Genomic DNA, 25,290 nt, shown 5'->3' on the forward strand with positions numbered 1-25,290 from the left:
TTACAAAATGTCTATGGGAAAATAAATTGGGGAAGAAAATCTCTGGTACAGTACTGAAGCAGGAAGTGACGTTCACTTTGCCTCTCTATTCTGACTGATGATGTACCTGTGTTGGGGTGAGCCATACTGGGGCCTGGCGTGGCAGGGTGGGGCCCGGGGCCCTGGGGGTGAGGCAACTGTGGTGGTGGGTGGCTGGTGCTGGGGCTGAGGACTGCTGTGAAGAGATCCTCCACGTCCTTACCCTCCAGCTCTGTAAGAAAGTGTGACACTAATCAGTACTAATCAGTAAGTTACATGGGATAATGCCTTTTAGGATAGGGGCAAAGGTAGGCCAAATTAATACAGTGAATAATCAGAAGTCATCCCCCCTGTAGTCTATTGATATGCTGATGCCATTGCCAACTATTGATTTTTGTTTAAATAGCATTTGAAGTCTATTAGTGAAGAAGCACATATAAAGTCCTTTAAAGTATGAATGGTCTTGAATTTCATATAGTGATTGATTCATCTCTACTAATTCCAGGAATCTCTCTATGTCTGTATGTGTGTTTATCACATATCTCTGTATGTATGTATGTGTGTTTATCACATATCTCTGTATGTATGTCTGTCTGTATGTGTTTATCACATATCTCTGTATGTCTGTCTGTGTGTTTATCACATATCTCTGTATGTCTGTCTGTATGTGTGTTTATCACATATCTCTGTATGTATGTCTGTGTGTGTGTTTATCACATATCTCTGTATGTCTGTATGTGTGTTTATCACATATCTCTGTATGTCTGTCTGTATGTGTGTTTATCACATATCTCTGTATGTCTGTCTGTATGTGTGTTTATCACATATCTCTGTATGTCTGTAGGTGTGTTTATCACATATCTCTGTATGTCTGTAGGTGTGTTTATCACATATCTCTGTATGTCTGTCTGTAGGTGTGTTTATCACATATCTCTGTATGTCTGTAGGTGTGTTTATCACATATCTCTGTATGTCTGTATGTGTGTTTATCACATATCTCTGTATGTATGTATGTGTGTTTATCACATATCTCTGTATGTATGTCTGTCTGTATGTGTTTATCACATATCTCTGTATGTCTGTCTGTGTGTTTATCACATATCTCTGTATGTCTGTCTGTATGTGTGTTTATCACATATCTCTGTATGTATGTCTGTGTGTGTTTATCACATATCTCTGTATGTCTGTATGTGTGTTTATCACATATCTCTGTATGTCTGTCTGTATGTGTGTTTATCACATATCTCTGTATGTCTGTATGTGTGTTTATCACATATCTCTGTATGTATGTCTGTATGTGTGTTTATCACATATCTCTGTATGTATGTCTGTAGGTGTGTTTATCACATATCTCTGTATGTCTGTATGTGTGTTTATAACATATCTCTGTATGTCTGTATGTGTTTATCACATATCTCGAGAAGCATTCGTACGATCGACTTCACACTTGGCGAGTGTATTGCTGGGAACCTGAGGCAGTGCAGTGTCGAATTTGGTGCAATTTGGACATGCGACTAAGACATTTAGACTAAGCGCCGCAGCATGGCAGTGGATGTAGCATGGCAGTGGATGTAGTAAGCAGCCCCCGCTCAGTCACAGCTACTACTATAGGATATAGTACTATAGCTACTACTACATTACTACTATAGGAAGACACTGGATTAAAGTTCACAATTTTGATAGAAAAGATTAAATTACAAACCTGGAATTTTGTAGAGTTTGCTAAGAATTGATTCTGAAAAAAGGGAAGAAGGAGAGAACAGATCATTATCCAACTTGTATTCAGGCGTCAAGAGGACAAGTTTAAAAAAGAAGAAGAAGCGGCTTGAAGGTAGTGTGTGGTCTTTCACACTGACCATCAGTGACCATCTTGTCCAGCTCTGGGCTGAGGATGCCGTCCAGAGGTTCCTCTGAGAGGGCACGAGGTGTACGCCGGCCAGAGTGGGACTGAGGTAGCACCGGGGAGCCGTCTGTCAGGGGGCCCATGTCCAGGCCAGCTGTAGAAACACACACAGACGTACAAAAACAAATCACAACACGCACATGCACACGCACACACACACACACGCATGTAAGGCAACATGAACTAAACACTGCACCAAGAGTATGAGCATAAAAATAGACTTAAAGTGAGGACATGTTTATTGTCTAAACAGCCTGTGGAATGCAATCATAACAGCACAGTCTAAAATCACTGCTCCTTCGGGGGTTCCTGTGCTGTGTAATACAAGACGAGGCAGACGGGCCATACCAATTCTCAGCAAAGATACATAAACACCTGCATGTTTGTCCAGGAAAAAAGATTGTTCTGACCCCTCAATTCAATTGCTCTTCCTTACGAAAAACCTCCATTACTCTCCTTATAAGGAAGACTAAAACGTGCAACCTTCGGCACCTTTTGGGAGCATTTCTTCGGCTAAAAAGTACTGCACTGCCAGCAGATTAAATGAAGATGACGAGCAACGGAGGAAGCTTGGGGGAAAACGCCACAAGATGGCTATCATCCCAAAACAATTCTCTTCCCAATCTAATCTGCTTTCCATTACTGCCATGCTTAAACAGAACACTTCTCTAACCGACATGACGACGGCTGTAACCGTGAGTTGGCAAGACCTGTATTTAGGACAAAAACATTTCAGGCCAAAGTACATTTAAGTTGAACAAAGTAGTAGTTACAAAAAAAAACGAAGGACATGTAGTACAGAGCTCAGGAGAATTGCCGAGCTATTCTTCATCCGACTATCAACGCTGAGACACGAAAGACCTTCGGCGCATCAGAAACGGTAAGGCCATTCACCGAGGTCTCCGGTTCTCTAAATTGCTTGCTTCTAAATTGCTCACTTCTTTGGAGTTTGAATAGGAAGAATGTCCTTGCCAGCATGTTTCTGTGGCATGTTTCTTGAAGACACCTCTTGCTTGGTTAGCTCTCAATATGTGCCCAGAGTATTTTGAAAATGTCACCAAGAAAACCCCCAACAAGAAAGGATTGACACACCGTACCTATTTGAGTGCATACTGTGCAGTGGGGTTAGGTTAAGAACTACGCAGTTTTAAATGAGTGTTAAAAACAATTTGAAAGGGTTTAGGAAGGACTGGAGGTGAATGTGTGCAAAGATGAGTAGGAAGAAAGCAGCTCATACACTGTACATGCACACTCAACTGCTACTAAGAGAGGAGGAATGAACTAAAGCAAGGGATTAGTAGGCCATGGCACCCTTACCAAAAGGAGGAGGTGAGCTGTCAACCTGGAAGGGGCAAAAATCAAGACCTACAAGAACCCAAAACCAGATCAAAAAATGAGTGGAAAAAATAGTGAAGACAGAACAAGCACAACATCATTCAGACAATGCCAAAACAAATCAAGAAAATATCAAAGATGAAAAAAAACAACAACAACATTGTGGAAAAAATGTGACATTAACAAATTAGCATTGTGGTGAATGTAAAATTAAATGTGCCGTCTGAGGAAACTCCCAAACCGGGAAGAAAATATTTTAAAACGCAGAGTTAACGTGTGTCGATAACTATCCATTTTTGCCGCTGTGACTGCCTGTGAGATATATAGGACGCACCAGAGTCACTGCTTGGCTTCCCGAGCATTCCCAAGATGTCTGCATCAGTGTTCAGAACATCAGAGAGATCAACTAACGGTTCCTCAGATGTCTCTGTAGATGGAGGAAAACAAGGGCAAATGAAATTGTCACAAATCATAATAGATGGTAATGGTAAATGGGCATGAGGCTAGGACTTGGTTAGGACTTGGACTTGGTTAGGACTTGGTCGCCACACAAATGGCCGCATGTGTATGTAGGTCTTGAGCAATGTAAAGAGGAGGCTGCCCTTGGTGGACAGACCATTCAATCTTCAATCAGGAGTAATTATACACATACAACTTTCACTTGTCATCTATATTCTATTCCATACAGCATACAATTATTACAAATATTTTTTACGTTTTTTTTAATAGCTTATTTTAAGCACTATTTTAAACTGGAGTAGCTCTATGAGGAGGTTCTGTAATTCCACACAGAACCATTTGAACACGATAAAGAGGTTCTATTAAGTGCTCTGAACCGGGCCTTTGGGTCGTGGTTCATCCAGTTGAGGTGTGAGGTGCTTCTTTGTCTCTGTGTAAAGAGTTTGTCAGTGATATGCGGTAAACCTTGACATAATTAAATTGGAAATCACACAAAGTATGATATCTCAAGATAAGTTGTGTTCTGGAGATAACAGGATAAAAAAAAATAGCGACGACCACTCTCAGCTTCTGCAGTGCAGTGTCAAGCAATGGACAATTTTTAAACTAATGCATTTAAAGCATGTCGTTAGAGAAATCATGTTAGGTTGAACCGTGTGAATGTTGTAACTGAAATATTGGCTAAAGCTGATTACTCCCACTAATCAGGGTATCCGTGTGTATGTAAACACACTCAGGACGTAGCCTGTCCTGAATTGCTTACCGACAACAAGTCCTATTAAAATAACAAAATCAGCAATGATTTTGTTATTTTTATAGCATTTGGTAAGCAATGCATTAAAAAGCACCAGCCTTATCCTTTAAGTAATGAGAAAATGTTGACGTTTTCATTTGATCTGCCAAAGTCAAGCATTCTGCAGAAGAATTCGCACCACTCATGAAACTCCACTGTACAGTTGCAGTCAGAAACAGTCCACAAACATCAAAAGGCTCACTTGGTAGCATCTCCGTTTTGAGCGCAGTAACGCAGTGATGTGTGTGCATACGTACGTGCTCCTGCTGGTCTCGTCGGGAGGGAAGAGGCCGATGCGCTGAGCAGAGGGTCCGACGACGGGTCCAGGAAGCTGGTGGCGGGGTGCTTCCTGTCCGCCTGGCCGTGCCCCTCCTCCAGGAGGCCTGACTCTACCGCCCCCTGCTGCCTGCTCTGCTTGCTTTTGTCCAGTAAGTCCTTCCCAAAGAACGCCTCCTGAACATGACAGCAACACACAACACGAGGTCACTTCTCTGTAGTGACACCGGTCTTCAGGAACCGTTAACCTCTCTTTCCCAACATCACCCTGAGGAGACTTTTGTTGGGAGACACACCTCGACCTGGTCAGGTAGAAGCACAGCGAGGAGCCCATGAGAATTGACCAAAGTGACAGGGAGAAGCACCGAGACGGAGAGTGGTGCCGCCCGCTGTCCGCATCAACCACATGTACTCACAAGCCGTCTAGCATCCTCAAGCCACACACGTGAACGCGGCTCCCCGCTGCGCCGAGGCATTAAAAGCCCAACGCATCGCTCTTTTCAATAATTCATCAAATGTGCTTCTCTGTTGGACCCTTCTGTGGTGGGATAAAGAGCACTGCTGACAGCTGCCTGTGGCTTCATGCACATCACACACGTCGATGTTCTGGCCAACACAAGGTGACACTGAGAGAGATACAGGCATGGAAGAACAGGAGCCATGAAGTCATCTCCAGGTACGCTTTCGTACGTCAATTCACAAGCCAGACAGGAGCCATTTGGAGAGGATGATCAGAGCGCAGAGTATCCTCTACGGAGAGCTCCTTAAGGCTTAGCTACACGTCTTTTAAGACAGCTCGCAGAAGGGGGCTCCACCACACACCGAAGGTCTATCTGTATAAGTGGTTTCCAGACAATGTACTCTGCATTCTCAACCTTCCCATGGGGAGGGTACAGCGCTGTTTATGAAGATACTGTATGGTAGGGCATGACATGACCAGGCAATCAGTGTATAGGAATGGGAGGCTCACATTATAAATAAAACAAAAGTAGACAATTAGGGCTAATGACTTTTCCAATTAACTACTGATGATGACGTGTGCAGAGAACTACAAGAAGTTGTTTTAACTAATGCAGTGATTTCACCTTCCTCTATGTTTAATTCCAAAATGATTGCTGAAACAAAAGAGAATTCACTATTGATTATTATTCAAGTCACTTTTTCTGTTTACACCGCCTTAGCAGACAGCATTGCTACCTACGTTAGTTATACTTTGATTTTATTTTTTCACCTTATGCATAAATGCATATATAGTGTTTTAGATAGTGTTTTGCCTTTCATATGATAATTATTATTATTTATTTTATTTGACAGGGACAATGGACAGTCAGAAACTGTCCCAGACTTAGCTAGGAAGCGAAATTTCATCTGCAGTCCCTGGGTCCCTAGATGATACAAGGAACATCAAGGATGACACAATGTCATACTGTCCCCCCTCTCTATTTTGGTATGTCTTATTTCACTGGACATGACTTTGGGGTAGCACCAGGTGCTCACAGGTGACTCACCTGCAGGTAGGTAGGAAAGGCCTCCTCCAATTTGGTTTTCTTCTTCCGGTAGCGTTTCTTGATTTTCTCTGGGACCTCTGGTCCAGGGGGCGTCTCATCTACAGGGGTATCAGGCAGTGCCTCCGTCCATCCTGCTGTAGGGTATACAAAAAACAAACAAACAGATTAATCTCCTCTGTGCTGTGTCATCAAACTAAATTATTTGTGATTTGACATGAAAACCTAAGCTAAGAGCTAGTAAAAAAATAAATAAATAAAAAATAAATAAATAAATCTGGGAAACATTGCAGAAGAAAAAAAAATTGGGAAATATCAAATAATAATGTAGATGTGTGTACAGACCTTCTTCTTTTCCGATGGGATTCTCCGACACTGAGCCCGAGGAATCCTTCCTGCAGAGGGATCGTTTGGCCTTGCCTGGGCCTTGTCCGGGACGGCTCCTCTGGCGCACCATGAACCCTCCAATGCCTGGGAGGGAGAGGTTATCCATTTAATTAACAACCAATCAATGTACTCAAGGTTCAACTCAAACCTTTTTCGGTTGAATATTTTGACTAGGGGCGGCTAACTCCTTTTAAACAACACTATTTCCATGACCGTCTCGGTGTGGTGATGTGATTTAAGAGACACAGATTAATGAGTTTATGGTTTGCATTTAATGGGAGAATTCTTCCCGGCATCTTTGAGAAAACAGCCTTTTGGAAACACTACTAGATAGAGCCCTCTTGTACATGAGCGGGCCCTGAGATGGCTGTGCTTGGCTGCAGCTACAGCGCCCCGGCACGTACTGCACCATTTCACGCTCCAGAGGAGCTGTCTCCTTCAATCAGGTGGCCTACCCGGCCGGTACGGCTTCCTCTTCCTCTTCTTGCTGCCGTCGGCCCCCTTAGAGTGGTCTTCTGCTGGCTCCCGCTCCAGGCTGGAGTCTGACTTCCCCTCACAGTCCAGGAGCTCTGCCTCTGCAAGAGGGAGCAAAAGCGCCGGTGATGAGTGACAGCCCTGCAGCACAGAGAGCCCCCTGCCGCCGCCCCTCCTCCTCCTCCTCCTGCCTCCTCCTCCCTCCTCCTCCTCCTCCTCCTCCTCCTCCCTCCTCCTCCTCCCTCCTCCTCCTCCTCCACACACAGCAGCGCCAGGGTCAAGTCCATCTCAACTCCACTCAGCGGCAGGACATTAACGGCAGGACATTAGCCTGATTGAAATGAAGTTCATGAGGTCCATTACTAAGGGCCTTCATTTTCCAGTGTGACTTTTCCACTCTTCTTCATTTCGTTTTTTTAAAATAGCAGCTACCTCATGTGTCCTCCTCGCCCACAGCCAAACAGTTTTTGGATTAGGAGGAAGTCGTAACTTTAAGAGAACAATATCAAAACCTCAAGCAAGAATTCAAAACAAGTGTCGTCCAGTAGAGCCTTCTAATGTTGTTGCTCTTCAAAAAGCTGACCAAGCTGTGCTCTTGGCTTAACCCATTGATACCTGATGCAGCATCTGTGTGTCTATCCCTCATTTGTGTGTGTATCCCTTTAAGAGCCTTAAAGGGATACACACACAAACGCTGCATCAGGTATCAATGGGTTAATATGGGGGGGGGGGGGGCTGCGCGTACTCCTCCCCCACTAACTCCCGTTAAGCAGCCATTACTGTGAAGGCCTATATTAACCAGTGTGAGATGAAAGCATGAACGCAGCAGGAGCCCCCTAAAGTGGTTTCTAAAGCAGCCCCGTGTGAAGGCAGGCACCTCTGTTCTCCTCCATGTCTTCATCGCGAGAGTGCTCAGAGAGGAGGTCGAGCGGGGCCTGGAGCACAGCCACGCTGTTCTGGTTGATGATCTTCAGCTTCAGCTTGGGCTTGGGCTTCCTGCGGCGCGACGCAGTGGCAGACAGGCTCTGGAGCTGGCACAGGCCAGACTCCGTCAGGCACACACCGTCCTGGGTGTAGGTCCTCGCCAGGTCTGAGGACCAAAAACACAGTAAGGCAGGGATACTCAACTGTGCCCCCTGTGTGGCCCGCAATGGAATTGCAAAAAAAAACTCTGGCCAATACTCCACTTCTGTTATAGCATTTCAGTCTGGAATATGGGATATCTTTCAATAATCTATAATTTAGCTGCTAAATTGTCAAATACTGCCGTCTGCTTGCTACCCAGGCACTTATGTATGTACTACTTAACTAACTTAACCTAACTAACTATCCGGTGTGCACAACATTGTCAGACTAAACTCTGGCTGACACCCCCAAAACCTACAATGCGCTACAGAAAAATGTATATTGTTTGTTTATTAACTGGCCCCTGGCCTTCTATTTTCACGAAAGTGCCCCCCGGGCAAAGCAAGTTGAGTATCCCTGCAGTAAGGGATAGAGTAGACCAAGCTAAATGAACTGCACTGCTAATGGGTGTCACGAGTATGTATGAGCTAAGAACGAATCACCACCGCCTAATGTGGTGCTTCCTCTGATCTATCTGTGGTTATTTCTCAGGGTTGAAATTGTGCACTTACCCATTTCTTTAGCCTTTGTAACAATCTGCGTCATAACCGCCGGCTCAATGGAGTCTCTGGCCTTGGCTGCCACTACAGCAGCACAGGACACAAAACAGCCATTACGTTAACACACAAGGGAGAAAACAAGGAGGGCCAAATATCCTAGTTAAGTATATTCACTCCACAGCAAACACACAAATACTTAAAGTCGAGCTGAACCCAAAAATGACTTTTCTTTTCTTTTAGTTAAAATACCTGGGTATGCAGTGCACCTATTTAATAATGTATGCAAAAAAGAAATCACAAAAATCTAATTTCTTTAGTTTTTCCCACTTTTTCACATCAAAAGTTCATTTTTCAAGATTTCATTGATAACAGTAATGTACAGTTTGCTGGCGTCACCTAGTACCATCAAATTTCTACCCCATTTCAACCAATCATATCCCGACATGCAGCTGTCAATCAAATCTTCATTTCAGGATAATTTTCTCTCCCAAATGAAGTAGAAAATGGCGCCTAGTGCCTGTCATCTGGCAGAATTCCTATCCCATAAACTAACTACTAACTTGGCCAATTGTTAGAAACATGAACAAAAAACAAAAACTATAATCTCTAAGAATGCAAAGAAAATGTAACTGGCTCATTAAAACGCGCATTCCAGGGATATCGTATTTACAGAAATAGCGTAAAAGGCGCGCGCTTGAGAGCGTGGTGGTCAGGGGTCTGCCCTCGGAGATTCCAGGCGGGCGTGCAGCACCCATGCAACGGATTGTCCGCTCGCTCCGCACGAAGCAGCTGGCTGCCTGGTACTCCGCGCATCCCACTCGCGTAGCACGACAGCACGCTGAATCCCACTCGATTTGGGGGTGGAACACGCCATGATTGACCAATGCCAAAGCCAGTCGACAGAATTGTCAAATCAAATTATCGACATGATACTATGACCCGCCTCTCAACTTGTCATCTCAGACAAATTATGTTTTCAGTCTGAAACGGACTGCGACGCACGTGACCAACGGGTTCAGTTCGACTTTAAAATGGAATGAAAAGAAAACAACACTGTGTTAAAAGCAGATATAGAGGAATTGACGCTTGCTCCCCCACCCTTCGTGGTCTTGAACGCTCGACACATCGTGCAGTCAAAGCTGCTGTCGGCAGCTTTCTCCACGTCCTCCTCTGAATGGAGACCCTGACACGAGGCATGAAGCCATCTGTGGAGAAATGAGAAGATTTGGACAATTAGACAATTGTAATTATGTAAGAAGAAGAAAAAAGATAAGGTTTTGTGAATATGAAGAGAAAATGTTTGTCTCGTTGTGTAAAACAGTGACACACCTGTCGCATTGGCGGCACTGCACGATGATGGCGCCTTCGCTGTAGTCCAGCAGGCAGATGGGGCATGTTGCCATACTGGCACATGGGGCACACTGGGTGTAATTATTCTGCCACTCACACCTGAGGCCAGGGGAGGTGGCACCACACTGCGTACAGGACACACACCTGAAGGAGGCACAGAGGACAGAGGGTCACACACTCCCCTCAGCTACCTGAGAGGGTCACACAATCTCACCAACACCCAGCCTATTTACCAGGTCAACATCCCTTATATTGCAAATAAGAAATTACCGTAATCACTTTCGGTTCATCGGCCTATTTTTTTTATAGGTATGTTAAAGTGATAATCTATAAGATTTCAGTTTTGTTCTGTTGGGTTCTATGATGACGAGTGGTAATTTCAGGTGAGATCCAAACCGTGTTGCGTAATGTGACATTAGTCAGTTTGTTCGGCCAAAGTAACCGCCCGTAATGCTAGCAGAGACCAGAGAAAAGTAGCTTGTTATCCTACTTCACACAAGAGTTTCTCTGTCTCCACAGACAGCAAGTTCATAAATGCTGCAATACTGAAAATGCAAAGGCTTCCATCAATGGGCCATAGGCTCAATCACCATTGTGTTAAGTCACTATCAGATAGATCGTGATTTAACAGACATTTATTTACATGAAAATCTTTGAGATTATAACTTGAAGTTAAATGTACTCCTACGACTGCAGTCATTTTCAAACCAAGGTGGGTGGAGAAACATTCACCTAGTGAGACGTTGATTGAATTGGCAGACTTGTAGTGTGTTAAAAAATGCCTTGAACTTGTTGATTAAGCATTCAAAGAAAACCAACAAAAAGCAGTTACGATTGGCTGTTCGCAACAAAGAGTGAGATGAAGTTGAACATTTTCTCAAACTACCAGTCCAGATCAAACTATCAGTCCAAATCACACTACCAGTCCAAATCAAACTACCAGTCCAAATCACACTACCAGTCCAAATCAAACTATCAGTCCAAATCACACTACCAGTCCAAATCAAACTACCAGTCCAGATCAAACTATCAGTCCAAATCACACTACCAGTCCAAATCAAACTACCAGTTCAAATCAAACTACCAGTCCAAATCAAACTACCAGTCCAAATCAAACTACCAGTTCAAATCAAACTACCAGTCCAGATCAAACTACCAGTCCAAATCAAACTACCAGTCCAGATCAAACTACCAGCCCAGATCAAACTACCAGTCCAGATCAAACTACCAGTCCAAATCAAACTACCAGTCCAAATCAAACTACCAGTCCAGATCAAACTACCAGCCCAGATCAAACTACCAGCCCAGATCAAACTACCAGTCCAGATCAAACTACCAGTTCAAATCAAACTACCAGTCCAAATCAAACTACCAGTCCAAATCAAACTACCAGTCCAGATCAAACTACCAGTCCAGATCAAACTACCAGTCCAAATCAAACTACCAGTTCAAATCAAACTACCAGTCCAAATCAAACTACCAGTCCAGATCAAACTACCAGTCCAGATCAAACTACCAGTCCAAATCAAACTACCAGTCCAAATCAAACTACCAGTCCAGATCAAACTACCAGTCCAGATCAAACTACCAGTCCAAATCAAACTACCAGTCCAGATCAAACTACCAGTTCAAATCAAACTACCAGTCCAGATCAAACTACCAGTCCAAATCAAACTACCAGTCCAGATCAAACTACCAGTCCAAATCAAACTACCAGTCCAAATCAAAACTACCAGTCCAAATCAAACTACCAGTTCAAATCAAAACTACCAGTCCAAATCAAACTACCAGTCCAGATCACATCAAGCAAAGTGTTTTTGTCTCTTTCCAGAATCCCTTTGAACAACATTCACACGAGTACAAAGACGAACTGCAGAAGAGAACTTGCCCGTCTTTTGTTGACTAAACCGAGGGTCTACGTTACAGCCCACGCCACATGAAACATTAACGACACTGACCCAGCTGTGAGATGAAAACAACGCTATTGTATCTCAGCCGAGATCAAATCCCATCAAAAGGAGGAGGCGTAAACTGAGTCGACGTTGACTTTTTTGCACAGAACCTCAGAAAGTCGGAAAGAACAAATCGATAAGAGGCAGCTCCTGACCATTTGCACTTCCAGCTGTCCTTGGGTACGTTCTGCAGCGGTGGGTCCAGGCAGTAGGTGTGATAGCTGATGTCACAGTCGTCACACAGCAGCAAGCGGCCGGGGTCTGTGGCCTGGCCACACGCCTCGCACACCGTACACTCCAGACAGCGCCAGCCTTTACTCAGCACCACCTTGGTGATCTGGGGAAAAGAACAAGAAGTAGTTCATTATGTATCTAAAAGTGTCTGTGTGCCCGAATATTGTCAGCATATAAGAGCAATTTAGTACTGTTAAAGAGGACATGAAACATTTGATCATATATGATCATATCATTCGCATTTCACCTCAAGACAAGACGGGACACTGCTTCCAAGTCTGAAATGTACCTAGATTTGCTAGAGATGAACAACATTTCACCTTTTTGTCAACTAGGGCGCTGCTTGATGATGTCACTAGGTTGACAGTACAGAACAGTAGTAAGCTGCTTGATGATGTCACTAGGTTGACTGGACAGAACAGTAGTAAGCTGCTTGATGATGTCACTAGGTTGACAGTACAGAACAGTAGTAAGCTGCTTGATGATGTCACTAGGTTGACAGTACAGAACAGTAGTAAGCTGCTTGATGATGTCACTAGGTTGACAGTACAGAACAGTAGTAAGCTGCTTGATGATGTCACTAGGTTGACAGTACAGAACAGTAGTAAGCTGCTTGATGATGTCACTAGGTTGACAGTACAGAACAGTAGTAAGCTGCTTGATGATGTCACTAGGTTGACAGTACAGAACAGTAGTAAGCTGCTTGATGATGTCACTAGGTTGACAGTACAGAACAGTAGTAAGCTGCTTGATGATGTCACTAGGTTGACAGTACAGAACAGTAGTAAGCTGCTTGATGATGTCACTAGGTTGACAGTACAGAACAGTAGTAAGCTGCTTGATGATGTCACTAGGTTGACAGTACAGAACAGTAGTAAGCTGCTTGATGATGTCACTAGGTTGACAGTACAGAACAGTAGTAAGATGCTTGATGATGTCACTAGGTTGACTGTACAGAACAGTAGTAAGCTGCTTGATGATGTCACTAGGTTGACTGGACAGAACAGTAGTAAGCTGCTTGATGATGTCACTAGGTTGACAGTACAGAACAGTAGTAAGCTGCTTGATGATGTCACTAGGTTGACTGGACAGAACAGTAGTAAGCTGCTTGATGATGTCACTAGGTTGACAGTACAGAACAGTAGTAAGCTGCTTGATGATGTCACTAGGTTGACTGTACAGAACAGTAGTAAGCTGCTTGATGATGTCACTAGGTTGACAGTACAGAACAGTAGTAAGGATTTTGAACGTTTTGATGAATCAAAACAACCACAATCCAAGTCAGAAACACAACAGCATACAGCATGCTGTGAGCCTGTTACAATTCAAAATCTTTACTACCAACACTTAACTAGCCTGTACTCCACTTACTGTATTTTACTGTACAGTACAGTCAAACTAGCGACATCATCTAGTAGCACCCTAGTTGGCGAAACGGCGAAATGTTGTTCATCTTTTTAGCAAATCTATAGGTACATTTCAGACTTGAAAGCAGTGTCCTGTCTTGTCTGAGGTGACATGCAAATGACCTAGAGTCACATGATCAAATGTTTCCTCGTCCTCTTGAACACAAGATGCGAGAAAGGTAAGAAGGAGCTTACCTTTATACCAACGCAGAAGGGATGGTAGCACTGGCCACACTGACAGCAGGCCAGAAGACGGCCCTCTGCACCCAGACCAAAGCTCCCACACACCACACACATGTCCTGAGAGGAAGGAGGACATCATGAGACACCCCGTCTCATTGAGACAGTTCACCCGAGACGCTCTGAAATTCTAAACATCAAGCCCACACAAATCCTATTTCTCCTATTCTGATGTTTCTACTTCAACTTATTATGAAAGGCCATTGATTTTCTGTGTCGAGAAAAAAACAAAAAACACAAGTTGGCTGACGTCATTTCCAGTTTGCCATGATGGAAAAATGTACCACTATGATGACTTGTCAGCAGCCAATCACATAGGCTTAGCATATGACTTCAATGTCACTGGCAGCACTGTACATAGCAATCATTCATCTATGTGGTTACCTGCTGTGTGAAGGTCTGAAGGGAACACAATCCTTTCCTGAGCTCAAACCTGCTGCCTAAATAAGACATTAGTGTATTTCTCCTCGATCCTCCAATACAGATGTACATAATTCAAAGGTCTGAAGCCAAAGGGGCCTAGGTGCGTTATAGTGGATTTTACAGGAGAGCCCAAACGAATTTGGATCAAATTTGGATCAGCTGCTGTTACTGCATACTGTACTAAGGAGGACAATATTTTTAACTTTTTGTGTTATCCGTTTGAGCATAACTCATTTACTAATTTTCTGATGACCCTGTGCTGCTGTCCCTTCTCCATGGTTCAGAATCAGACCACGGGAATGCTCTCTCTGATTTTATTTCCTGGTGTGATGAGACTTAAATGTGCCTAAAACCAAGGAACTGATAATTGATTTTAGACGTGACAGAGATGCAGCCCAGGAGAGCACCATACACAATGAAAAGGTGGAAATGGTCACATCATACAAAAATTGGGTACTTTTCTTGACGATCATCTTAAGTTTGAAGTGAACCCTGAGGCCATTGTAAAGCGGGGGCAACAAAGAATTCACCAAACTCTATTGAGAGACTTTATTCTTTATTGAGAGGCTCTTGAGTTTTACTCAGCCTTACTGTTAAGAACAGAAACAGGCTGAACAGCCTTACTGTTAAGAACAGAAACAGTCTGAACAGCCTTACTGGTAAGGACAGAAACAGTCTGAACAGCCTTACTGTTAAAGACAGAAACAGTCTGAACAGCCTTACTGTTAAGAACAGAAACAGTCTGAACAGCCTTACTGTTAAGAACAGAAACAGTCTGAACAGCCTTACTGTTAAGAACAGAAACAGTCTGAACAGCCTTACTGGTAAGGACAGAAACAGTCTGAACAGCCTTACTGTTAAGAACAGAAACAGTCTGAACAGCCTTACTGTTAAGAACAGAAACAGTCTGAACAGCCTTACTGGTAAGGACAGAAACAGTCTGAACAGTATTGTTAAAGTCTGTTCTAAGATCATTGGTGTGAAACAAAGAGACCTCAACTCTTTCTGCAACCAACAAAGCCTCCAGAAAGGAGCGAGTATTTTAGCTTCTTCTGGACATCTTCTTGCAGGTGAATTTTCTCTGTTGCCTGCTTGCAAAGCTAACGGTCATTCTAAATGGTTTATTCCCTCTGCAATCAGACTTTTAAATGCTTCATCGATTGTATGAGTGGCAACGTTTTATGGATGATTTATACTTTTTATTTGGCATTCTGAAATATCGGATACTGATAATATTGTAAAAAATAAACAATCAAAACAAACGACACATACCTGTTTCAATGTGAAACAGTCATTGCTGGAGAATATAACCACTGTGTTATGCATGGCATTCTCCTCCTCCTCCTTGACTGTGTATGGTGTTTCCATTGTGGTGAGCTACATATTAATTAGGGGGGAGAAGACAAGGAAAATACAAACAGAGTTATGTGATGCCATATACAGAAACATATTATGGCTTCCAAAACAATACTGTACTTAATACACCTCCTTGGGTCTTTCACTATTCACCTTATGTAGCCACGCCCATTTGACCCGGTCGCGTGGTCGTGTGACGACTTCCGGCTATTTTTTTTTTAAATAAAATGGCTGGCTGCTCCAATATCATCTAACTCTGAATTAACTACGGTAATAATTTAGCCAATTGTATGTAACATACCAAATAAAAGCAAACGGCAATGTCTAAGAATGCAACGCCATGTAACTGGCTCGTTAAGTCTCGCATTCCAGGGAATTACGTTAATGTCTTATAGACGTAAGTGGCTCGAGCGCTCGGAGGAGAGAAAACTATCTGAAGCTTTCTTTGTTGGAGTCCAGGTATGTTTTACAAGAAAGTGCTCGTCATTGTCGACGATAACATTATCTGACCTGGCTAACAGTGGATACTCGCTTGCTTGCTGTGTACCAAGCTCAAAGTAGTAGGCTACGTTCTTTATTTTACCCCCTGCTACAAAAACAACTCTCTTCTTCATGACGTTCTTTCATATTTGGCGCCGTGACCGCCGGAAGTGTTAACACGACCCGGAAGAATTTGACCCACCCCCGCGTCTGAACATAAGGTGAATAAACAAAAACCATGTAGTGAATAGTGATAGGACCTTTAGCATGTTACACATACAGTACTATAGTGAATTAGCTATAATTAGTCATCACTATTTGTCATTCATAAATGCTGAGTCATCCATTGGAAATATCTAGGAACTAGCGCTCAGGTATGTGCATCATAAAACAAAACCAGCAAACAGCTGAATCTATCATTAACATAATTACTGCTCACAACACATCGGTCCAAGACGTTAGCTGGAGGGGAAAACAAACACTGCTTTGCATATCAGTTAGCATGGTGTTTGGTGAGGACGTGTGTAAGATGTGTGATGTAGAGTTAGTGACACACATACCCCGGGGTAGATGTTGGGACTGGCTCCGTTCTTGCCCCTGGCCCTGCCGCGCCCCCCTCTCCCTGACAGCCCTGCCCCGCGGGGTCTCCTCCGGCCTGGGAAGCCCGAGCCTCGACCCTGTGGAGGCAGCACACAACCAAGAGACAAGATTTACACACACACGCACACCTCAGACGCAGTACCACCCACACGCTGTAGGGACACACACGCACACCTCAGACGCTGAGACCCACCCCACACGCTGTAGGGACACACACGCACACCTCAGACGCAGTACCACCCACACGCTGTAGGGACACACACGCATGGGTGACTTACTTAGTCTATTTTTTTATACACTATTATTTCCTGCCATTTTTACACAGCATTTCTGTACTGTGATGCTTGATTCTCAATGCTACGTTAAAGAACCCAAATCATTTAATAAACAGATGCTATAAACACAGGACAGCTGTCTCTTTTTTTATTAACATAATTCACAGGCGATACTGCACAAAATGACAAATAAGCCAGTTACATGAAAACATTATTAATGGAAAAATCTTTTTTTTTTTTAAAGATAAAAAAAACATTAATTAATTTTGAATATCATCACTTCTTTCATATTCTCAGTCTAACACAACACTATGCTTTTGCTTTGGAATACTACCTGTTGTGCTGACACTGCTAACAGGAGGCTGTTGAAATCGTCTCACTTTAGCTTTGCTAGATAGATAGCTTGCCAAATGTTAAACACAGTGTCAGATAGAAAGACAGAGAACTTTGGCACCAAGAACACATGGAACGATAGGCAACCTTGGTTACCCTTATAAAAAAAAAAGTTGTTAGCGAGCTAGATAAATATAATTCACATCACTTTTTGCCTTCCAACTCTCTCTTTGCCCACACATGCAATGCTAGCTGTTGTTTCATGTTGTCGTCACTCCCGTTCACGATCGCATCATCCCATCATCTGAGGTACAGTACATACTGCAGGCTATTTTTAGCGCAGGTTGGAATATACCACTTGGGCTGGAAAGGGGGGTGCAGCAATCCAAATGGAACTATGCGGACAGAGCAGATATTTAGTCTTTAATTAAATATTAAATTGAAAAGATTGAGTGATTGAAGATTAAATATTCACATTTTTATTAATTTTGACTTTAAAAAGGGGTGAAAAGTCGAGTAATTTCCAGGTGCACAGGCATCTATCTGCCTACAGTGTCCAGGTGGACAGGCATCTATCTGCCTACAGTGTCACTTGCCTAATGGTGTAGGCACCTATGCACACAGGTGTGGACATTGGACAACAAACGCTATCCCCATCTTAAATAGGCAAACGTCCAGACACAAGCTCCTCTCTTTGCAATTCTCTCCCTCTCTCCCCGATGCACACTTGCACACGCTGAGTCATTGGGCTTTGCTAACCAGACAGACGAAGTCAGCTTCATTTCAAAGTTTGCCATGGGGGAGCGTTCAGCACACCCACTGTGGGTCTGTTAGCCTGGTCTCCCTCCTCACGAGGGAGATAAAGGCTGCACAACACAACAGGAACAGCAGAGCTCATCTAGCAGTGTTTCTACAAAAGGTAACGTCACTCGCCTGTGGCGCTGTTTGTGTGGAAGTGAGCCGCCGCTGCAAAGCCTGCATGATAATTAAGTGATTCACGTGTTTAACCCATTGATACCTGATGCAGCATTTGCGTGTATATCCCTCATTTGTGTGTGTATCCCTTTAACACATTGAGTGCCAGCGACGCCATATGGCGTCATTAGAAATTTACCGTAGAGTGCCAGCGACGCCAAATGGCGTCAATAACTCGAAATTGTTTTTTTGACGGGGGGGTGTCCATCTCAGCTTCTTACATCGCCTCTTACAATATGAGAGCTATTGAATGTGTCTAACCTATTTTACAGAACCCTTAGGTGGCGACAGCGCTCTCCAGATGAGAGAACGTGGAGTAAAACACACAGAAGAAGTCCCCATGTCGTTGGGGAAAAGGAAATCGCATCGCATCCGTCCGTATGCAGCTGCTTCATTGAAGCATAACGTTTAGCTGTGCCCCTGCAGCAGCCAATCTGCTATCACAATTGAGCACCTCCGTGTGCGCTGCAACAGCCCATTCGCATGATCAGCCGTGGATTTGTTATTATTCTCAACTGGAAGCATGAGAGCTGGTACACGCGGCTGTAAAAAAGCTGGATCTAGCGGACTTTTTCAGTGCTGAGCACACGCACAGCAAACAGCAGAGCCAAGCAGAGCAGAGAGACACTCCTCCCACAACGGGGGGGGGGGGGGGGGGAGGAGGAGGGGGGAGGTGGGGCACGCAGAGCAGCACACAACACTGCCCAGACAGACCCAGACAGCAGGACAGGGTTGGCAAACGCAAGCCAGAATATCCGATGCCCACCAGCAGAAGCAAGAAGCTGCAACCAGCAGCGCACGCAGGGGCCAGCGCTGGTGGTTGCAGCTAAAAATATTATTCTTCCAAACAAAATTCCCTGTCCTTCACTGTTTTATTGAAGGAAATTATTTTTGAGGTGTGACTACATCAGAAAATTAGCTTCAGAGTCAGTGATGTGCTTGAAATGTTTAATTTCACAAAAGGCTCATTATCTCAGCTCGTAGAAAAAAAGGTCTGTTTTTCGTTCAATCAAGCTATCTTCTCCGGCTCATAACTAAAGAACGGAAAATGGGATCAATAAACTTTTTTTGCAGGTGATAGAAGAGAGTCTCATCGTTATTTGTGCGTGTTCAGTGTTTACATAGTAATTATTAAAGAAATTATATGACTGTTTTAAAATGCATTGCGGCCTATGTGGCACAGCAAGCAACCTTTTGCCCAAGGGCCGTGGCACTCAAAGTGTTAAGACCGCGAACCGCGTCTTAAAGGGATACACACACAAATGCTGCATCAGGTTGGTATCAATGGGTTAAAAAGAAAAACAAAAAGGGACATGTTGCCATTGCCATGGCTTTGAGAAGCAAACCAACTGAAAACGCTAAACTGCAAGTGGGACTTAAAATACTTCTTATTTCATGCTAAACTAAGTTTAGGTTTATCAGGATCACCATTAGCTACATCACTGCAGCAGCTGTTCTTCCTGGGGTCCAGTCCACAAGCCTAGATGTTACTAGGATGGTAGGAGAGTATTATATTAACCCTAACATACATGTCTTTGATGTGAAGAAACCAGAGCAAGCCCCGGATGGAAACCCACATGAACACACGGGGAGAACATGCAGAAAGGACCTAGGATGGACCGGGGGTTCGAACCCGGGGACCTTCTTGCTGTGAGGCAGCAGCGCTAACCGCCGAACCACTGGGTCAAACTAACCCCTGTTAACCGAGGAGTATGTAGAGTCTCAACAACCAGGAGAAAACAAAAATGATCCCACCATCCCTTTCTTGACATCTCGATAGGTCTTGGTGATGACTGTAATTTGAGAGGTACGCATTCTGTCAGCCTTCTGACATTAAAGCAAGACAAGTGACAGGGTTCTCTGCTGATAAAAGCTGAACTGAGTTCAACTGATCTGAGCTCAACTGTGCATTTCCCGTGAAAGGCCTCTGCTTAATCGTGACGTCTAACTGAAGTCTACCCTTCCAAGAACCTCCCCGCGCCCCCCATCCCCCCACCTGCCCCCAAAAGCCCCACATTTGGCCCTAGTCCAAAAATCCTACCCGCCCCCTCCCAGCCTGAGTTCCTCTTGATTGACACACAGAACGATGGTGGTTAACCTGCGGCTGACCCCTGCCACAGTGTGCCAATTAAGCCTCACCCGGCTATGCCCGCGATTGTGACCGAAAACGTCACCATGGCAACAGATTGCCACAGACATTTCACCGAGTGCCTGTTTTTTACCCTCAAAATCCCAACCCCCCCCCGCCCCCCCCCCCCCCCCACCCCCGCTCACTCAGAGGAAAATCAAATTGAGTCACGCCAAGAAACACTTAGTCAAAAAACAAGAGGTGAGGACAAGGCAGCACAACAGCGCCTGGCTGCAAACGAGCACACAGAGACACAGGACACGTTCATTCATCAGCGTTAATGATTAGCTCGTTACGTGTTATACTCTGCGGGATGCATTATTACACCATAGACCCCTTTTCTCATCGTTCAGCAGCAAAGTCAGGCAGCACAGTCCCCTTGTCTATTTATCCATCCTTATATCGTTCATCTAACTGTGAAGTCACCACTGTGTTTATCCACGGCTCTCTCTCTGAATCTCCCCTTTTGGTAGTAAGCTGGTAGTAATGTGCAGGCGAGCAGCACGTATGACAGAGACGTTGAGGAGCAGCACTCTGGCTAGTGTGTGCGCGTGCGTCACGAGGAGGGCCTAGAGTAAACAGAGTGCTGTGCTGACAGCCAGCAGCTGCTGCCTGCTGCCCCTGGTGTCTCTGGTGGTGAGCCATGGTATTTACCACTCGGATGCTCCAGCCGGGGCTGCCAGAGGACTGCCTGGTCTTTGGGACGTCCCACCCCTCTGGCTGGTCTGGCGACCAGGACAAGGGCGAGCTCACACTGCTATGGGGGCTCCATGCGCCCTAAGGTAAGGAGGAGGGGAGGGGCGGGTTGAGAGAGTGAGAGAGAGAGAGAGAGAGAGAGAGAGAGGGAGGGAGAGAGAGAGAGAGAGAGGGAGAGAGAGAGAGGGAGTGAGAGAGAGAGAGAGAGAGAGAGAGAGAGAGAGGAGAGAGAGAGAGAGAGAGAGAGAGAGGGAGAGAGAGAGAGAGAGAGAGAGAGGGAGAGAGGGAGTGAGAGAGAGAGAGAGAGAGAGAGAGAGGGAGAGAGAGAGGGAGAGAGAGAGAGAGAGAGAGGGAGAGAGGGAGTGAGAGAGAGAGAGAGAGAGAGAGAGAGGGAGGAAGGACGACAAAATGCAGCAACTTAAAAACAAAGCCAGCGAAGGAACAGAACATATAAAGAAGGATGTGTTAGAGAGATGCAGTGAGTTTGAGATGTAGCCATTTACCAAGTGATTCAAAACACAGCCGTCGTCTATAAGAGGAGCTGAGAGAGCGAGAGTATCATTCTCATAGAGAGAAAAAGTGACCGCCTACTTCCTGCTTCAGCACTGTACCAGAGATTTTCATCCGCCATTTATTTTCCCATAGACATTTCATAAAATGCTTATGAAAATAGTTTTACTTCGTCAAGCCAAACGGTTCAGATATATTTAGAATCGGGAGAGACCATAGAACATTTCACTCTGAAAAAAAAAAAAAAAAAAAAAACATTGAAAGAATATTTTCTTTAGATCCGCAATTCTTTTACGTTTTGGTCCGAATTGAAATGTTATGCGGTCTCTCCTGTTTCTAAATATAGCTGAACCGTTTGGTTTGAACGTGTAAAACTATTTTTACAAGCATTTTACGAAATGCCTATGGGAAAATAAACGGCGGATGAAAATCTCTGGTACAGTGCTGAAGCAGGAAGTAGGCGGCGGTCACTTTCCCTCTCTATACGAAGAATAGCGTTCTGTTGGAATGTTAAAGCCAATCCTTTCGTCTGTTCCATGCACATACATACATGAGTTGAACGGGCATGTTTTTTCGACCCCACGTTATTATTTTGTGCACAGGCAGGAATCCAGAGAGCAGCACGATTGTGTTAGTTGCACTTCACACACACGGCGGCAGCAGCAGCGCCGTCCGTGGCAGCAGCAGGACGCAGAGAGGCGCTGCAACCTCTCGCCATGGCAACCGTGTGTCTGTCTGGCGTGTTGACAACACAAGGGGCGGTTGCGTCAGCAGCAGCAGCAGCAGCAGCACATGACTGTAGCAGAGACGAGCGCGCGAGCCGCTAAAAAAAAGGGAGCCACATTTAAATTTGTGGCACAACAGTTCCCCAGGCCTAGTCTAACAAATTAGTTTGAGCCTCGTTAATGTTGATTTAAGCAATGGGGGAGGATATATCTGGGGAAGAAGAAAAAACACTTTTTTGCAAAGTAAATTAGTCTACCCTCACCAGCATCATTCATAATATATTATAGCCATGGGTCTGATTCAATTCCCTTTCTTATTTGTCTGAGATAGCCTACATACAGTCTCTATGAGACTCTATTCTAACTCGTGAAGAGCGTTGTAAAGGAGACTGGGGCACTGGAATGAAGATATTAAAAGGTTTTTGTATGCTTTCTTTCTTTCCTTGAGAGGTCAAAGTGACCCAGTGCTACAATTCTTGGAGTAATATGGAGGAGAGATAACAAGGACTTGATAATGGGAATGGGCCACTGTCATTTGTATATTATAGTGAAAGTTCCTCCTCCTCGACAGGACTAGAAGGTAGCGTATCTTTGGCAGTGTGGACGTCGTGTGGAATGAACAGAGTAGTGATTGATGATACGGGGGAATGCCACTGAGATGAGGGTATGGTGAGGACTGGTGAGGACTCTCTAACAGCTCTTTTTTACGCCAAAGAAATATATTTCCTCAGGGGTAATAATTCCCCACGTGGACCGGCGGTCTACATGAACACTGCGACTAACTAGTCATGTGGAACACAAACGTGTGCAGCAGAGGGGGGAGGGGAGAGCGGGAGAGCGAGCTTCACTCAGCATGCTCTCTCTCTCTCTCTCCCCACTGTATTTCCTCGTCTACCGCGAGCAACATCATGACTGAAGCATAATCCTAAAGACCCTGCGAGATTCTTCAGATGACCCAAACAGCACCAGAGAGAACTGAACCCACCTTCCAAGAGCAGGGCCCACAGGACCACCACACTAACCCATATGAGCAGGGCCCACAGGACCACCACACTAACCCATATGAGCAGGGCCCACAGGACCACCACACTAACCCATAATGTCACATAATAACAGTTCACTACATGTGATCACCAAATATTAGCCTGTTCTTCTCCGGGGGGGTTTGTCATTTAGACTGAGACGGTGAATAAGGCAAGAAGCAGCCATCTTCCCTAGTCCCGCGCGGCGCGCCTCCACCTATGTGTTGTGCTGCTGACATTATCAGCTAAGCTAAAGCATTTCGCTTATATGCTTTTTTTTACTCACAGGTGTGTGAATCGACCTGGATGCGAAGCATCCGTAAAAATAATATCACATTTTCTAAAGAGATAAGACGGAGTCTTCTCCTCTCCACCTATATCCTCTCAGCTCCACTCCTCTCCTCTCTTAAAAATAAAAAATAAATAAATAAAAGAAAAAGAAAACTCTGCAGCAGCGGTCATATTTCAGCAGCGCTAGGTGCATATAGGGGGAAAAACACTGGAAACGTGTGTGCGTAGCCTCACGAGCGGAGCTGTGGAGAGGTAACCCTTCATTGTGCTGGCGTGTGGCGCCGTGCACAACATACCGTGGACACGGTATTACAGGGAAAAGGCGGCTTACGGTTGAAAACCGTGGTTGCTTTATTGCTATACCTTAACCCATTGATACCTGATGCAGCATTTGCGTGTATATCCCTCATTTGTGTGCGTATCCCTTTAAGACCGCGAACCACGCGGTTCGCGGTCTTAAAGGGATATACACACACACAAATGCTGCATCAGGTATCAATGGGTTATAACAGTATACTGTTACATCCCTTAGATGTGATCCCTACCTGCTTCGCTCGTGGCCTCCCAGGGGAGAACTTCCTCTTGGAGATAGCTGGCTTTCCCATGCCGATCTTAGGGGTGAGTGGTATGAGGGTGGTGGTGGTGGTGGTGGGCACCGGGCTGTTGTGGTCGCCCAGGGGCGTCAGGGTGTGGGCCTGGGGCGCTTCTCTGGGAGATGCCCCTCGTGCCAGAGGGGAGGAGGAGTGGGAAGGAGAGACAACCATCTCAGCCAGTCTGTCTAGGGTGGCCTTGTGAGGCTTCTCCTCCGAGGACGGACAGAGGAGCGAGAGGTTAGGCTTGCTCTCCGGGGTAGTGTCCATCTCCTCCGATGTGGCAGTAGATGCCGAAGACTCCGCAGCCTCTTCCAGGTGCCTGTGAATAATATTTCCCTCCTTCCTCTCCGTGCTCGGTTCTCTCGGAGCAGTTTCCAGGGCAACAGCTCCAACTTCATCCCCACCCGAAGGCTGGGACGTCGGGACCTCCATCGGTTCGTCCTTGACAGCTTTCAATGCAGTACTTGGTGGTTCTTTGGTGGGTGAGATGATGGCCTTAAAATCCTTTGTGCTGGGTTGGACCGTGCCCTTCTCAGAGCAGGCCTCTGCCTTTGCTGGCTTGGTGGGTAATGATGAAGTATCCTGTGCCTGTTGTACCTCCATAGAAACTTGAGATGGGAAAGACTCAGACTCCTGGCTGCTAGACCCTGGAGATGCAGGACTCTCTGTAGATGGACGCTGGGTTACAGGGGTCCTCGCTGCTGGTTTGATTTCTGTAAGAGGAAACGGAGGGGTATCAATAACAACACACATATGGATATCTGTACTTCATGATCATCAGCAGATGATAATAGCTAGATAATAGCAGCACCGCTACAATAGGACTAGAAATATCATTTCTCGCGTCACTAGTCACTAGTCACTAGTCACACTCTGGCATCGCATATTCTTCACATGAAACTTTCGTGAAGTTGATTGAAAAACAT

The 25,290-nt window shown here is 44.9% G+C and overlaps 1 protein-coding gene across 1 annotated transcript in view; it reads right to left on the reverse strand.

The window, feature by feature from the left end:
- Positions 1 to 25,290, reverse strand: part of LOC310797138 (histone-lysine N-methyltransferase 2C-like) — a 103,871-nt gene that overhangs the window by 27,592 nt on the left and 50,989 nt on the right. Inside the window, exons 13-31 of the mRNA XM_083659450.1 lie at positions 24,317 to 25,077; positions 21,182 to 21,304; positions 16,777 to 16,893; positions 15,653 to 15,757; positions 13,913 to 14,017; positions 12,233 to 12,414; positions 10,105 to 10,269; positions 9,874 to 9,980; positions 8,788 to 8,859; positions 8,028 to 8,240; positions 7,132 to 7,251; positions 6,635 to 6,760; positions 6,293 to 6,423; positions 4,766 to 4,961; positions 3,591 to 3,683; positions 3,239 to 3,286; positions 1,875 to 2,015; positions 1,721 to 1,753; positions 107 to 250 (exon numbers count right to left, since the gene is read on the reverse strand). Of these exons, the coding sequence (XP_083515576.1) occupies positions 107 to 250; positions 1,721 to 1,753; positions 1,875 to 2,015; positions 3,239 to 3,286; positions 3,591 to 3,683; positions 4,766 to 4,961; positions 6,293 to 6,423; positions 6,635 to 6,760; positions 7,132 to 7,251; positions 8,028 to 8,240; positions 8,788 to 8,859; positions 9,874 to 9,980; positions 10,105 to 10,269; positions 12,233 to 12,414; positions 13,913 to 14,017; positions 15,653 to 15,757; positions 16,777 to 16,893; positions 21,182 to 21,304; positions 24,317 to 25,077 (2,982 nt within the window). The remainder of the gene's footprint in view (positions 1 to 106; positions 251 to 1,720; positions 1,754 to 1,874; positions 2,016 to 3,238; positions 3,287 to 3,590; positions 3,684 to 4,765; positions 4,962 to 6,292; positions 6,424 to 6,634; positions 6,761 to 7,131; positions 7,252 to 8,027; positions 8,241 to 8,787; positions 8,860 to 9,873; positions 9,981 to 10,104; positions 10,270 to 12,232; positions 12,415 to 13,912; positions 14,018 to 15,652; positions 15,758 to 16,776; positions 16,894 to 21,181; positions 21,305 to 24,316; positions 25,078 to 25,290) is intronic.

Source organism: Poromitra crassiceps (genome assembly GCF_964638095.1).
Source record: "Poromitra crassiceps genome assembly, chromosome: 23".
Taxonomy (NCBI): Eukaryota; Metazoa; Chordata; class Actinopteri; order Beryciformes; family Melamphaidae; genus Poromitra; species Poromitra crassiceps.